The sequence below is a fragment of the Calypte anna genome, chromosome 15, assembly GCF_003957555.1.
Source record: "Calypte anna isolate BGI_N300 chromosome 15, bCalAnn1_v1.p, whole genome shotgun sequence".
NCBI classification, from domain to species: domain Eukaryota; kingdom Metazoa; phylum Chordata; class Aves; order Apodiformes; family Trochilidae; genus Calypte; species Calypte anna.
In genome coordinates, this window is record NC_044261.1 from 3,375,725 (window position 1) to 3,392,059 (window position 16,335).

A 16,335-nucleotide genomic window follows, 5' to 3' on the forward strand; every position below is an offset into this window, starting at 1 on the left:
TTTGGAAGCCCTTAAACTACAGAAATCCAAGGACAGAAACCGAAGGTAAATGGCCCAGGGGCATCATGTAGACAGGAGACAAGATGGGGCCTCTGCAGGTCACTACTAACACAGCATGGGTGAAAGGTTTCACCCAGACCCACCTTCAATGCTGGCAGATAAGGTATCACGGGCTGATAAGCCCCGGCTGATCCTCCCCTCCATCATATCGTAGGTCCGCTTGGTTCCTGTGGTCTCATGTGAAGCTCCCGAGCTCCTGCTATCTTCTTTGGGACACTGAGAGGAGGCAACTCCACCTGGGGAACACCAAGAAGCACCATAAGGAGCATGGAAAGTCAGCACCAGCCAAGGGAGGGTGTGTGCTGCTGTTTGCGTGCACTGCTGAAAGGTCAGCTCCCATCCCAGCATCAGCCACCACTCGGCAACGCCAGGAACATTGTGAGAGGTTGGCTTCCAAGAAATTCAGCTGGTGTTTTCTCCTTTCCCTGCCTGTCTCAGACTTCAGAGCTGTGCCTCCTGCTTGGGTAGGAGCATCCGCCCTGTCGTGTCCCACTCCCTCCCTCCCTGGCGGGGGCCAGATGTCAGCAGCAGGACAGCCCGGAGCCAGCGTGGCGCTGGTGGGAGCAGCTGTGGTTCCACTGAATTTGGCCCTCTGGGTCTGGGGATTTTTTTTTTTTCTCTCCCCTGTTTGTTTTGATTTTTGCTAGACACCTACTGTTTGGGATCCTGGCCAGCCTTAACATTTGCCGAGACACTCCCTGGGTGAGAAAATCAGGGAAAAAGGGGGGGGAGAGGCAAAGCTGAAAATTATTCCTTTGGAACAGCAGCGAGTGCACACAGGAACGGAGACAGCGAGAAGCCCCATGTGATGGGACTGATGGAGTAAGGACCAGGCATGACAGGAGATCACTGACCACCTCCTTGTCCAAACTTGGAGCAGATTCTTTTGCAAACTGACAACAGACAACACAGAGCTACAGCCCCCCAGCCCTCTGGCAGCACAGCCTTGCCCACGCCAGGCAGCAGCACACCCGCCCTAGGTGATGGGCATCCATCATGTGCAGCAGGCTGTGAATTTAGCAGGCAGCTCCTGACCTACGAATGCCTCGTGTTTATGTAACAAGCTCCCAGCAGGAATGTTGGTTTGGAAAGATGAACATCTCTGCCCATCATCCCTGGCCTGGTTGACCCTGCCAAGGATTGCTGGTGCCCTGATCCTCCTCTTCATGGGCAGAGTGGGTGGTTATACAATTAGTGCAAACGAGTAAGTTAAAACATCAATTCCATCGTAAAAGTCCTCCTTGGCAAAGCCAGAAATTAATAAAATGGGATCCTTACAACTCCAGACCCACTGTCTGTTTCTGGAATCAGCACCCGCTCAGTTCAGAAAGGGTTTGTGGCTGCATGTGGGGAAAGTAGAGGGGGATCTGTCCCTGAGCCTTCACTTCAGATTCATTCAAATGGCAGAAATCCGTGGGTGAAGTTCAGAAGCAGCCAAACACCTTGTGGCAGATGTGGGGTGATGTGCCTGCACCCTGTCATCAAGGCACATCTGCTGCCAACAGCCCTCCTGCAGGAAGGGATGCAGTCCAGGGCACCCTTTGTGCTGCTGTGAAGCAGGGGGAGGGCAGAAGGGAAAAAAAAAAGACTAAACAGAAAGGAAATCACTCCAAAACCTCGTCTCTTGCCTTGCAGAAGCCATCAGCAATCATATGCAGAATGAGAATAACCAATCTAGCACAATTCAGCTCACACATGCTACAGGATCTGTCTCATTACAGCTCTTTTATTTTAAGCACCCTTCCGACACTAAAGAATTTGCAATTTTTTTCCTGCTTGCCAAAATTCATAATTAACAACAACTTCAGTTTTCTTATTTAATTTTGTTTTTTTAAAATCTTCTGCTCTGGGCTGCAAGACCTGGCTGGGCTGCCTGGGGGCAGGAGGCAGGCAGGAGGGCTGCCTGGGCTGCAGAAGGAAGGGCAAGAACTCTGGATATGAGAGTTTCACTAACAAGCAAGTGAAAGGCTGCTGTGGAGAGGAAGGAATTAATTCCTCATCTGTGTCCACAAGTGGAACTGGGAAGAGTCTGGTTTGCAGGTCTCCTTTGCTAGGAGAAGGGGATCCCAGTATAGTGAATTCTCCCTGCTGGGAGCCTTCCTCAGCTCTTCCCTGGTGGCACCATTTTTAAGATGAACTTCATTTGATTCCAAGTGTGGGCAGAGGAGATTAAAATAGCTTCTTGCACAAACAAGTCCTGAAATGTTTCCTGAGTCCTCCCTGGTCTGAGCCCTGCCAATTGTCCCAAAGGGCGACCAGACACAAGTCTCCCATGGTGACACTTCTTATCTGGGCTAGAGTTGACAGCAATGATGGGCAGGCAGGGGACAAGCTGGTTTCCACGTGGTGGGTGAGAGGCACAGTGCAGAACCCTGTCCTGAAAGGTCCCTCTGGTCCCAAGGCACACACAGAGGTGGCATCAGCCAAAGCTTGTGAGTTGTCCCCCGTGGCCTTATCTGACCCCTCCGCCTCTGGCCTCAGATGAAACAACCAGCCTGTCATGAAACCAGCCACCTGCTCTTGTGGGAAAGGGGAGAGGGGCTTCTGGTGGACACCCTCTGCCTGCAGAGATGCCCACAGAGCTGCCAGGCTGGCTAAAAGGGATGCTAAAGAGGGATCAGGCAGCACAGCAGTGACCAGAGATCCCTGCTGAGGTTAGGACCTTAGGCATCTCCAAATCCAACTGAGAAGAGAGGTGACACACAAAGAGGGTCATCCCAGAGCACACACCAGGATTTCACCCCACTAGGATGCAGGGTTGTAAGTGGCTGCAGGTGAGGAGGAGCCTGGCTCCTTGCCAGCCATGCCCAACCCAGCACATGGCAAAAAAAGACACAAAGGAGTCACTGCCAGCTCCACTGGAGAACGTCTGCTTATCTCTACTGGGAACCATGGTGACTCGTGGAGCAGCTCTGATGGCCAGTGCTGCAATGGAGGAGCAGGGGCAGAGGTGGCAGGAGCAGCTGGTGCCTGCCTGCTGGCCCCACTGATGCAGTCAGGTACCCCTGGCATTGACTGAGGAAGAGGGGATGTGAGCTGCAACATGGCTGCTGGGTTTCTCCAGAGCCCTCAGGAGCAGCCCAGATGCTCACCTGGCTTTGCTGTGCCCTGCTCTGCTGCCCAGCTGTGCAGGGTCAGCCTGGTTAACAAGGGACACCATCACCTCTCATCTGGCAGGTCCCTTGGGTTCCTGAGCATCTCTGGGTGGCAGCAGCCATCAACAGCCAATGGTGGCTCAGACAAGCTCCTTGTGGGATGCAGGAATGGTTTTACCTCTGATAGCTACAGGTCCTGTAGCAAAGCTCACAAGATACTGAGGCATGGTGCTGCTGGGCCCGGGAGAGTTCCTGTGAGGCAGCCTCACATGGTGCCCAAGACACTGCTGGTAGGAATCTTGCTATCCAAATAAATCTTTATGCCCAACTATTTGATTTGCTTCCATCTTGCATGTTCTTGAGTTCCACCTTAGCCCAGGAGCTAACGTTCTCATAATGTTTTCTGACAGTCCTGTCCTGAACAGGGTGCTAAAGATGAAGGCCATGCCTTTGGTCACTCCCCAAACCAACCAAAACCAGACACCCTGTCCACAGACAGGGCCCCATCACATCCCTGCTCACTGACAAAGCCACCTCTAAGGTGGGACAACCCCATGGGGCAGAGGGAAACCAGTCAGGCTGTGGGCAGGTGGGGTGGGAAGGGAGAGAACCGACTGGCCTGCTGTTCTTCATCAGCCTTCCCTCAAATAGCTCCCAAATCCAAGCCAGAGTGGCACAAAACCCTGGTGACTGCCCTAAAAAGGCCGAGGATCACAACTTACCCTCATAGGACAGCACGTGGCCCTTCTTCCCTTCGTAGATGACATGTCCCTTGGGCATGGTATCCTCTCTCGCCTTCTCTGCTCTGCTGGGGCTGTCTTCTCCGATTATCCTGGTAATGGTTCCTTTGTACAGCACTTCTGCTGGGGTGCCCTTGGAAAGCCACCAAGATCCATATTTAACAGTGTCACAAGCAATTAAGCAAGCACACACCCGGGGACAGGCTGTTCTCCGCGGGAAGCGGAGCGGAGGGAGAGCGCGCCCGGCCTGCGCTGCCTGGCCCAGCAACAGCCAGGGAATTGCAGCTTAATTATTGATGAGGACACTAACGAGGAGCGGTAAAATACTACGTGATCTGTGTGAGGCTGCTGGGAAGAGGTGGGGGGGTGAGGACAGCACATGTCTCCAAAATAGTGATGCTATCACCCCCTGTGTTTCTGAGTAAACTGCCTGGCTCACGGCCACCCCACGGGTTTGGGGGAACAGGGCTGATACCCCCCAGGGACACCTCAGTGATGGCAGGGACTTTCCCCTGTAGTCTATTTTCCCAGTCTATTTTCCCATGGTACAGGAGCCATGGAGATGTCCTGTCTGCCCAGGGCACATCCGCTGGCAGCATGTGTGACCTCCAGAGAACTGGCAGCCTGGTGAGGCAGCAGGCGTCAGCCAGACCAGTCCCAGAAGAGGTTGGGGAGTGAAGCGTGAAGCTCTCCAACAGGAACAGGCTTCTTCCACAAACCAGTGTGAACCAAACCCTCTTTTTCCCCAAGCCACACAGCTCAGCCACCTGCCCCCTCCCGCAAAACCCCTTTAAACCACCCAGAACTAGATGTCTTTGAAGACAATACTGGTGACTAACATCCCTCTGCCATCACAACGTGTCAGTGCCAACTAGAAAGTCACCATGAGGTGACAGTCCCCAGACCATGGCAGGGAAGGCACAGTGATGGCCAGGCTGCCAGAGCCTCCTCTGCTTGTTCAACCCCACCAGCCCCCAGGACTGATCCTCATGGGGAGCTTCAAGGATGCCCCAGCCAGTGTTGCTGGTGCTTCCTGGTTGTGCCAGGGCAGACTATTCCTCCACCCCACCTTGGAGACATCCTTGCTCTGTACTAAGGGTTTCCCAAACCCCATTGGAGCTTCTGGGATGTGCCAGCATGCAGGTTCAAAGCCCTAACCCTTCACCCTCACAGTACACCCAGTGCTGGCTTTCCCAGCCCCAGGTAAGTCACTCTCCTTCTGCAGACGTGCTCGGAGGGGATTTGAAAGCAAGTGATGACAGATGGCTTCAGAGCAGGGAGCATATATTCAAGATCTGCCTTCTGTGAACTGGATGACTAATGTGAGATCAAATATCAGCTCTGGTAGTAGGAGCTGCTGCTGGAACAGGGGGCTCCTTCTCTCCCACGGGAGAAGAGGGATGCTGACTGCTGTGCCAGGAGAGGAAGGTAATGCCCTGGATCTGCACTGGGTACCTTATTCCCAAGCCAAATCAGGAAATCTAGATGGATGCAAAATGGTGTGTCAGCAAACTCTGCTTATCTTTTGATCTCTGGCACTTGGTGCTCTGGACCCTTCATTTTCATCCATTGCTGTTCAAAGCATTCCCACATCAGGGAATGGTTTGCTCTGAAGGGTTATTTACAGCCCCTGAGCACCTGCAGGATACAGGGCACTAGGCAAGTGAAGCTATTGCTCTGAGCCAGCACTCAGGTACAGGTCCCCAGGACCAAAGGGAACACGGTCACTCTCCTTGAAGGAGCCAAGCAAAAATCTGAGCACAAGTGCCTTTAAATATCTGAATGATGGACACATAAAATCCCCATGGGAAAAAGATCTTCCTTTTTTTTTTTTTTTAAATGCTCTTCAATCTGTTACCAGATGAGCAATAACTCACACTGCAAAAAAAACCTATTGCCTGCTTGCCAGCTGCTCTTCTGAAGATGGATGGTGGAGATTAAGGCCAAAGTATCCTCATGCTCAAGAGAGCCTCTGAGCAGGACCCCCAGTGCAGCACGCTCAGCCCTGGCAGGAGACCTCACTCCCTTACATGCACTTCACAGCCTGCCCTTCTCCTCCACTTTTCTCCTCTCCACTCCACTTTCATGTACTGGCAAGACTATTTTCCCAGAGCCATTTAAAGCTGCTTTCACTTCTTTTCCTGACAGCTATGGAAAGCAAGGGGGGTTTTAGATGTGCTGCAAGGCTCTGCAGCACTGCCTGCTGAGCTCTGCCCTTTTCCAGCTCATGGGACAGGGCTTGTCCCATGAGACAGAGGCTGTTTGCAAAGGCTCCAGACCTCTCTGAGGGGCTCTACAGGACAGGAATGTCTCAGTCCTGTGCTGCATGCTCAGGACACCCCTGACTCTCACGTCCAGCACCACAAGTTGCAGTTGCCAGCACCCAGGAAGCAAAACCCTCTGGAGATGAGTGACCTACATGTGTGATGGATCCTCGGTAGGTGATGGGCGACTCCGGAGGGGGTCTGGATGTGGGTGTTCCCTTGGTGATGCTCCCTCCTGAGGCAGAGCTGAGGGAAGTACCTGGAGGACACAAAGCCAGTGAGCTGAGGGATGGATTTGCCATTCAGCACAAAACCTGCAGGGCTGAGACTATTGACTAAGGGCAGGATTTGACCCAATCTCGAGCAAGTTGAGGTAATGGAGGTGAAGCCCTCCAAGAGATGTTGAATCCCATGCTTTGCAGAGTCCTCCCCACCCCACCCCCCAAGAGATCCAGCCCTAAGAACTAGAAAAAAAAAAAGGTATTTTGAGGCTATCAACTGCCTGCTGCCTTGGTTGAAGGGCTGGGCAGATTTACAGGCTGGAAGAAAGCACAGTCTGTCTCAGTCTCTCCTGATGTGAGCAGAGCAGATCTCTGCTGAGATGCAACTCAGGGTGGTTTGAGTTCATTTGGGTGCATGTGTCCTGGGTTGAAGCCAAACTACTGCACTCAGGCTTCTGACTGCCTCAGCTGGGGGGATGTCACAAACCAGGATTTGCACTTAAAAGCAGCACCTTTGCATTTGTTTTCTCCTGCCCAGCTAATGGGGAAAGAAACACGTGATGGCTATATTTAAACAGAATGTGGTCCCTGCCCAGTTGCAGCAGCAACAGTGAAGAACTTGAAAAAAAAAAAAACAATGGAATTTAAACAGGCCTTGCTTTGTCTTAAGTAACAGATTTGAACACAAAACTTCCAGCAGGATCAACACCCTAATTTGGGAAGATGGTTAGAAACACAAAGACACCATACAGACTGCCCTGCCACTCCAGCCAGCAATGGTGGAGAAGAGGAGAGAGAAAAGAACCCTTTGGCTGGGCACAACCCCAGAAATCAAACCCAAAATCACCAGGCAGCCACAGCCTGGGCAGTGTTTGCCAGGCTTGGCAGTGCCAGCATCCCTCCCCAGGGCTGCACCCAGCTCCTCACCCCGCAGGATGGAGCCCTCCTGGGATGGCTGCAGAACCAGACTTTCTGGCTGGCTGGCCTGGCTTCTAGGAGAAAGTTGTTCCTGCTTTACTCCAGGAAAAGGCACTGAAAAACATGAACCATGTATCAAAATAGGTGCAGGGCACAGGGCCACAGCCCTGGGCAGCTTGAGACTGCCAGCTCCACCAGCCCCAGGTCAGCACCTCCTCGGTGCCTTTGCCATCCCCACCATTTTGGGATGGACTTCAACCAGGGCTGTGGCTTTTGGCAGAGCCCACAACCAGCAGGGAGCAAAGCCAGATCCTTGTTCTTGCTCCAGTGAATGTGCTGCCAGGTGCTGCCTGCACCAGGATTGGGGCTGACACTCCAAACCCAGTGCTGGTTTCTAGTAGGACCAACACACACTGGGAAATAGGCCCAGATCCCCCCTCCCCAGCCTCAGTCCTGCTCCAACCCCTCCTGCTGTTAAGAAATGCTTCCAAATCTGCAGACTAAACACTTTCTTTGTTCACTTCAGGCCATTTACTCTTTATCCTACCGGCCTGGGGAGCAGCAATATATTTCCTTCCTTCAATCACAGTATTAGCTGGAGGGTGTTTATAGGCTGGGATGCATCCCTGACTGAGCTTTCCTACACTGCACAAATTTAGCTCCCTATGTCTCTGCTCTCCCAATGGACTAATCCTTTCATCCTCTTAGCAGGTCTCTCTGTGCTCCCTTGCTCTCTCCTTTCCCTGCCAGCAAGCTCACACCCCACTGATCTCAGAGCACCTGAGAAAACATTTGCCACCCAGTTCCTTACCCAGTTTCTTGGGATCCATGGTGAGTGGCAGGCCCATGGTGATGGACCCGACAGGGACCTTGGCATGCTCGGAGCTGTAGGGGGTGTGGAGCTGGATGGGCATACCCTGTGGTGCAAGAGGAGAGGTCAGAGAGTGGTCACCAGTCCCTGTGAGGCTTTCCCAGCTGTTCACACCCCACATCTCATACCTGGGAAATGGATCCCACGGGTCTCTCCAGCACGGACGGGTGCTTGGTGGAGGAGATGAGGGGAGGAGGGTTGGAGATGCTCGTGAGCCTCTGCAGCCCTGAGCGAGAGCTCTCATGCAGGTTGAGTGGGATGGGGTGTCCTGTGTGCAAAACATAAGTGTCAGTGACACCAAGGACAAGTGGAGGGGCTGTAGCCAGTGGGGCAAGGAGGGGAGCAGGGGCTGGCTGTGTTCCTGGCATTGGGATACACGTCACACAATTGTTTTGGAAAGGACAGGAATAATTTAAATCACTTCCTCATCCCCTCTGCTGCCTGGGGATGTTCCGTGCCAGATTCATTCGCCCTCCAGCTGGAGAGGGACTGTGCAGTGAGGGCTAAAACCTGCCTCACTTTGCATGAGAGCAGCACAGGGAGCACCCACACTGTTCTGTGGCAAACCATGGCCCTAAACCTACACTAGCTGGAGCTGGGAGACCCACCTGGCCACCCTCAGGCCACTGTGTGAGGTGTCAGCAGGTTTCTGCTGAACCCTCTGCTCTTACCCTCTGAAAAAGCTGCACTGATTTAAGAGCACGACCTGTGATAGGGGCTGCAACCACAGCCCCTACTCCTCAGCTTCCAGTTGGGGTGGAGGGCACACACCACGCTTCCAGTCGCTTTTACTTGCCTGGTGGGTTATACTGGAACAAGTGGGGCTCTGCCTGGGGAGAGGTTTTGATCACATCCCGGGAGTAGGAAAGGACAGGGGGCCAGCACGAGGCGGCCGTCGGCTCAGCACTCAGCTTCTGAGCCTCTGCGATGGAGGAGAAATGCACAGGTTTTTCTGCAAGGGAAACAGAACACAAGCAGCTTGCTGGGCAGTTCCTACAGGCACAGGGAAGGCAGAACCAGCTCCCAGTGTGGGAAGTGGCCATGTTCTGTCTGGCCATGAGATGAGGGCTGAATTCCCCAACCAAACTAAAAAGTCTCGATGGCACTGCCTGGGTTTGACCGTATTTATTTATATATAAAATTATAACAATGTGGGAGTGACCAGATGTTCTCTGAACACCTGGGACAACTGCACTGTATGAGACTGTCAAAGGCAAATGAAGTTCAAGATGGGATGACCAGATGCCTCTGTGGAGAGCAGGATGGCTTTTTGGTCCTCCACAAGGCACCAGGGCAGGAAAGCTTCCTGAAATGATCTCGCTTGGGGCATACCAGGTGCCAGGTTGGGTTCACCTGGCTATAAAAAGACTGATCAGAGGTTAAGAAGTGCTTAATGATAGAGGATTCATGCTGGGGACATCCTAACCCTGATATGCTCTGCAGGCTTCCAGGGAAAGAGGAGCTTCACCTGCACCAGATCCATCTAAAGTGCATCCTCATGCTTTGCTGAGAAGATGGATGAGACAGTCTTTTCTGGATGGATTACAGGCAGGTTTGGTAGGATTTGCTTGTAATCAATAAACACTTCATTGTGCACTGCCCTTCTTCCCCAGACCCACCTGGGTAATGTCTGCATTGACCAGAAATTAGAAACTGGACAGTAAACAATAGCAGTCACAAATGAACCCAGCCTTTACCCATCAATTTTTGGTAAAAATAGATGCCTGAATCCTGCTAAGCCTAATAATAGGGCAAGTAGATTATCAGAGGCCCAGTTTAATGAGGCTTTACTGCATTATCATTATTAATGCTCGGTGTACTCAGAAGCAGGGAGATTATTCTTGTCCCCTTCAGTGAGAGAGGAAATCCATTACCAGCACACGGAGATACCCAGGCACTCACACCTCTGCAGCCTGGTGGGGCCAGACCTCTGCTGCGGCCCTGCACTGGATCCCAGAGAGGGATCCCTTCATCCTGCCAGTGCAGGGGAACCCAGGCACATCCTCCAGAAAAATGGAGAGGCCTGGGCACAACCACAATCCCTTATTTTCTCTCCCTCAGCTCAGCCCTGCTCCTCTCTGCTCATTTGGGGGTGAAAGGCGCTGGGATGTCCCGGCTGAGGATGCTCCGGGCTGCCAAGTCCCATCAGCCAAGGCTACGAGCACCCTGGCTGGCTCTTGGTGAGCCCCATCCTCCTCCCCTCCCCATGGGAGCAGTCCCTCCCTTGCCTGCCTCTCCAGCCTGGAAAATGTGGCCAGTTCCTAATTGCCCCCGCATTAGAGGGTGGCTATAACTCAGCCAGCTTTTGATAAAATAGCACTTAGGCAGGGAAGAGAGAGTTCCTATTACCGTTTATCAAGCCCTGGAATGGGAGCGAAGGAGTCAGAGTTTATAGGATCCGTCATCCAAATTAATGCTCTTGGCTCCCCGTCGCCTACAAAGGCCAAATGAAACACAACTAAATCAACACAAAACAGACCGCTGAGCGATAACCAGAGATACGCCCGACGGCGACTCGGCAACAAGAAAAGGGATCTGTCTGCCTGGGGGTGAGATGTGGGCAGGGCTGCCTGCCTCAGCCTCTGCCTCTGCCCCATGGTTTGCAGTTCCTCTTGGAAAGGAGGGCAGTGCTTGGGAAGGTACAGCCAGGCTTGGCCACCCTCCAAGGTGATCAGGCCCCAGCCAGCGGCCAGGATGTGTGGAAGACTTGGCTTTGAAGAGGATCCAGGGCAGTGTGAGGGATGTTGATCTCCGGAGCGGTTCTAAGAGTTCAAGCTCTCTTATCAAGCAGGGGAGGAATGGGAGTACCTGCTCCCCTTGCTGGGAGGCACTGGGGGGCTTTGCAGGCTGGGTTGGACTCTCCTCTTTAATGCAAGCCCCACGTGGAGGTGGTGGCTTGCATTGCATCTGCAGACTGGATGCCTGCCACTTCACTGAAATGCCTTGGAGAGAGCAGGGGAGGGAAAGGATGTAGGAAGATTTGCCAGGACTATCTGGCTATCTCCCCTCTAACCCCTGATCCACAGCTGGGCCGTGCTCCAAGAGACAGAGACAGCCTTGGGCAGCTGCCTGAGCTTGGGCCTGTACAGAAATCAGGGCTCTGGTGGACTTGAGTTCTGCCATCGAGGTGACCCTCATCACAAACTTACTGGTTTCCAAAAGGGATATGTATGCCCACCAGAGATCCAGCCTATGATCCCCATGTGGAGCCCAGAGCCACCATGCACCCACCAGGCACACACGGGGTACACAGGTTTGGAGATCACACAGTGGAGCCCAAGATTTGCTGAGATGTCTGTAGAGGTACAGGGAGGTGGAATAAGTTTCACTAACACGGAAGATTCGTATCACTACAGAGGTGTGAGAGGAGGGAATAAAGTTCTTTGTAACATGGCTTTGCAGAGAACAAAGCCATAAAAAAAACCACCTGGGTATCAGAGCCTTGCATTTAATAATGGTACCAACAGGTTGGCATGGCTCATCTCCAATCCCTAAGCCCTGCCCTGTATCTCATACAAACAAATCTGCCTCATCTTCTCCTCCTCTAGGAAGGAAGCCAGAGCCACAGAGCTGGGACATGGTGACACAGAGCTCCACGTCTGACCACTGACTCTGCCACCCACCTCACCAGCAAGCTGGTGAAGCTATCAAACCTGCTAACCCACTGTCAGCAGAGAGCTGGAGGGGACTGTTCCACCTGGGCAGGAAACATGAGAACAGCAGGATGAGATCAGCTGGAGAGATGGGACTTCATGAGTGGGAGCACCAGGTATTGGGGGAAACTCCCTTTCTTTCCAGGTGAGCAGTCACCTTCCTTGCTTATATGCAAAACACTGTGGAGGTGTGATGCACACACGGAGCTATTTACTGTGCACAGAAAATCTGGCCAAGTGCCAGCAACCAGCTCTTCTTCCCTACACATCATTCTGTCCTCAGGGACATAACAATCTAAAGAGTGAAAACCTGGGGCCTGGATACTGCAGAGCAGGCTGCTAAGATCCTGGCTGCTGGAAGGTGAACTAGTGCAGAGAATTTTCCAGCAAAGATCACAGTCCAAGTCCGGTGCAAATCTGCCTCACCAGAGTAGTCCCAGCCACCCTCCATCTCCATGCCTCAGCAGGTAACTTTGGCAGCTTACACCCCTTCCCATGCAAGATCCAGCACCAGGGGACATGGGACCCCCCCAGACTGATCTCCCTGCCCCTCTGATGATGCCATGGGTGGCAGTGTCTCATCTTCACACTCACCCAGTCACAGGCTGGCTAAGGGGAGAAGGGACAGAGACTCCGAACTGGAACAGACTCTGACACTGAGATTAAAAACACATTTAGAAGATGGCCTCATCAGGACTTCCCGTCTCTCCTTAACCTTCATCCCCAGGTGCTCAAGCTAATAACACTTCAGATGCTTTACAGTGGGAAACTCGGAATTGCTCATTAGGCAGCCAAACCACATCAGAGCTATTCCGGGGAGAAAGCACTGGGAATCTTTACAGGAACCTTTGGACTCCGAGTCATAGTATTAGCATTGATTTTAAATGAAATAATGGTCCCCACTGAGCATTAAAAGCATTCTTTATAGAAAGCCAGCAAGGTAGAAAAGAGCCATTGTACCCAGAGCCCTGGCATGCCTCCAGGCTCCTTTGCTCTCAAGTGAATGGCAGAGACTCTAATAAAGGCAATCTTCACCTCCTCAGCACTCGACACTGGCCCGGTGTTTGCTGTAGGCTCAATGAGACATGATGTACTGTCTAATGAACATGGGAAATTAGCCATGCCTCTCTGGTCCTGCTTCAAGATGCTATTAAAGAGCTTTCAAGGGCTGAAGAAAGATTCCACCCAAGAGGAGGGAAGCTGTTGGCTGTGTACAGCTGCACACACCAGGAACTTCTGTCAGGACAAACAGGCACCGACGTGCACACCCTCCTACCTTCCTTGTCACCAACAGCAGGGCTCCTGCTCTTTCCCCTGGGACTGCTGCTTGGTTGCTGCTGCTCCTTCTCTGCCTGCTGCTGGGACTGTGACAGCTTGCTGGGGGGCACATCTTCCCGGGCAGACTCGTGGGCTTTTGTGATCTGCTGCTGGTAGAGGGCCAAGGCATGGGGAGGCACCTGAGGCTTCACACTTCCACTCTGCAATATCCCCTCCGAGAAACCTTCGGAAATCTGCAAAGCAATAAGAATTGGTGGCATTTGCCATGTGCTTGCTGACATCTGTGAAAGCCTTAGAGACATCAAGGTGTTAGGAGAGGTACCTGCCCCATGCTGTCATCACAATTCTCACCATCCCAAACAGAGCTCCAAAGCTCACCAGCCACAGGAGGTTAAGAGAGCCCACAAGAAAGAGTATCAGCAATGTGCTGGTGACACTATAAAAAAGCCTCAGGCTTCCCTTGTTAGAAAACTTCAATCTATAGTTAAGTGCTTGCAGCTTTTGCCAGAAATTACACTTGAGCAGCCACATCTTCCGCTGTAACATGGGAAACTGGAAGAGCATCAGGAGAGAGTCCCCCCTGAGTACACAACATCCCAAAGCAGGGATTTCCTCCCTCCACACCCTGCAGTGCTCCTCTGGTGTTGGCACTGGAGATACCAGGGTGCTTTTTGTCACAGCTCGAGCTACTGAACCAGAAGGAACCATCAGCCTTGGAGAACACATGTTCTCCCAACACACAGCTACGGGGTAGCCAAAAAGGGGGACCAAGGAGAGCTTCTGGATGAGAGAAAGCATAAATGCTTCTTATGTGGTACCCTTCAGGCACATGAGATGAAGAAAAGCACAAGGCTGGGAAGGTGCACGCTCATTTTTTAAGGCAATGGGAGGCAGCAGTCATGCGGCAATGAGAAGCTTCCAGACCTCCCACGACTTTCTGATAAAAGAGCTCAGGGGACATCCAACCATTGCCAGCAGAGTCACTCCAGCAGCTGGGAACACGCTCTGCATGGAAAGAACCTTCCCTGCGGGGTCTCACACCACCAAGGCACTGCTGGGCTCTCTGCAGCCCATGAGCTGGGCCACCCGAAGGGATGAGCACATCCCCAGCACCCCGACCCAGCCCCAGCACCCAGGAGGCAGCTTCAGCTGCTGGGCTCCCAGCCCTGTCTCTCACCGTTGGGGTACTCACGATGGGGGGGATGGCAGCAGCACGCTGCTTCAGCTGCTTCAGGTCCAGGGGCTTCTGTGGGGAGGAGTTCAGCCTGGCATCACTGGTGGTGTTGAGCAGGCTGGGCCGGGGGGACAGCAACCTGGGCACAAAACACCTGCATCATCAGGGCAATGCCACCAACAAGCTCCACATCCCATCCCTCCCCCACATCCTGATCCCTCTCTTCTATGCTGCTGAGCCTAGAGGACATCCTCTTCATCAGAGAGGAACATGCTGGGCTGCTGCTGCTTGCTGCTGGGCATCCAGCCCCTACAACACATCATGTTCTTGGCCCTCCAGCCTTGCAAGCTGCTGCCCTGGCCCCAGACTTGTTTAGATGGCAACTACCCCTCCTCAGATCTCAGCAGCCACCATCAGGACACTTGTCTGACAGGAGGTTGCTCAGCAGGAAAATCTGTGCTGCCCAAAGTGTGGGGCTTGCAGATGCTGGGGAGGTGCCTCACACCTTGACCCTGGGGGGGATGCAGAAGTCCTTGGGCTACCAAGTCCCCTGTTTTGGTCTACAAGGGCAGACACAGAGGGGATGCTAGGAAAGCTGGCCCAGCAATGCCCAGTTGGCAACTGGGATGGCTTTGTCACAGGATGACGAGGCCAAGGGGAAGTGGAGAGCAGGATGGGATTGAAATCCTGCTTTCCAGACCTCTTGTGAGGTTCTGTGCTCAAATGAGACCACTTATCTGGCTCAACAGGCTCTCCTGCCCTCTTTCCCTCATGCCCTAGGCTATTTCTAGCAAATCTGCTGTTGTCCAGAACAAATCCAAGGGAGAACTGGAGCCCAGAGCTGGGAGTTACAGAGCAGGGTGACCAGCTCAGATTTCATTTGGGCACCAGTCCACTCTCCACAACTCACACGTGGTGCTCATCCAGCATCAGCCTCATCCTTCTCCTCAAGGACTGTCTTTTATCAAGGTGCTAAAGCCTGGGCAAGCAACCACGTGCACATGGCTGAGGTGCTTGGATCACTTGAAAGATGAGAAGCTGGATTTGGATGGGATTTGGTGTTCAGCCCAGTGGCTGTGCAGCCCTGTGCCCTCTCAATTCACTTGTCCCCTGGGCTGAGCTGCCTGGTAGACACTCAAGACAGCCATACCAAGCCCCTGTGTTGTGCCAGGCAGACATCTCCACGGTGCCACCAAAATGGGGTGGGGATGGAGGTGTGTGAAGCCCAACATGGGTCAAACTCCTGGTGTGTGCAGCTCCTGAGTCCCTGTCAAGAGGAGGACCGCATCTCTCCAGGCTATCTCTGCCTTCTCCCCTTCCTGACTTCAGTTTGTTGAAGCCAGCTCATAGTTTTCAAGCTTTACAGCTTGATTTATTTATTTTAGCTGTTTTTTTCACTGCTCTCTTCAGCCTATAAATTTCAAGGTCATCCCATGCTCACCCTTGGATGAATAAACAAGCGTGGCGGGGCCATGTGTGGGGAACAATCTCATCGTGGTGCTGGCATCACCCCAGCCTGAGCTCTGCACTGTATCCAGCATCAGAGGGGAGGGGGACCCAACACCAGAGAGGGATTGGGGTGCTCTGCTTGGGCACCTGGTGAGCCCCTGTATTCAAAGTATGCCCTGCAGCCCTGGCCCCACTCTCCCAGCACAATGGGCTCTGATTTTGCCCAAAAGAAGCCAATCTTTTTAAAATTATTTTTTAAAGAAAAGTCAGTTCTGGGCAGGACTCACCTAGGAGGCAGAGCAGCCAGCACACGCTGCCAGCTTGGCTACTGGTGCCTGGGATGAGCTCCTCACCTGCCATTTCACCTCTGGTGCCACCAGTTGAGCAACCCTCAGCATCTTGCACCCATCTGCTGCCAACCTGGGACCTCTCAAACCCAACCACTGGTTCCCTAGACACGGCTAATGGTATTGGGGAAAGGATTTGAGTGGGATGAGTCCATCACACATGGGTAAGCCCAAGGAGCGTGAAACCATGCCTCCTGCAGGCACGAAGCTTTGGGGCTGACCATGACACTGCAATACCTCAAACTTTGTCCTCTTCCACCATGGA

General features: G+C 53.0%; 1 protein-coding gene across 17 annotated transcripts in view; it reads right to left on the reverse strand.

Moving 5' to 3' along the window:
• NCOR2 (nuclear receptor corepressor 2) overlaps positions 1 to 16,335 on the reverse strand; it is a 226,165-nt gene that overhangs the window by 19,365 nt on the left and 190,465 nt on the right. For 13 of the 17 annotated variants that reach the window (XM_030460405.1, XM_030460397.1, XM_030460407.1 and 10 more), the window contains exons 21-29: positions 14,278 to 14,413; positions 13,099 to 13,333; positions 8,966 to 9,121; positions 8,298 to 8,437; positions 8,110 to 8,215; positions 7,308 to 7,412; positions 6,315 to 6,418; positions 3,878 to 4,028; positions 144 to 296 (exon numbers count right to left, since the gene is read on the reverse strand). In XM_030460405.1, the coding sequence (XP_030316265.1) occupies positions 144 to 296; positions 3,878 to 4,028; positions 6,315 to 6,418; positions 7,308 to 7,412; positions 8,110 to 8,215; positions 8,298 to 8,437; positions 8,966 to 9,121; positions 13,099 to 13,333; positions 14,278 to 14,413 (1,286 nt within the window). The remainder of the gene's footprint in view (positions 1 to 143; positions 297 to 3,877; positions 4,029 to 6,314; positions 6,419 to 7,307; positions 7,413 to 8,109; positions 8,216 to 8,297; positions 8,438 to 8,965; positions 9,122 to 13,098; positions 13,334 to 14,277; positions 14,414 to 16,335) is intronic. The other 4 variants (XM_030460408.1, XM_030460401.1, XM_030460400.1 and 1 more) reach the window with 1 other exon arrangement.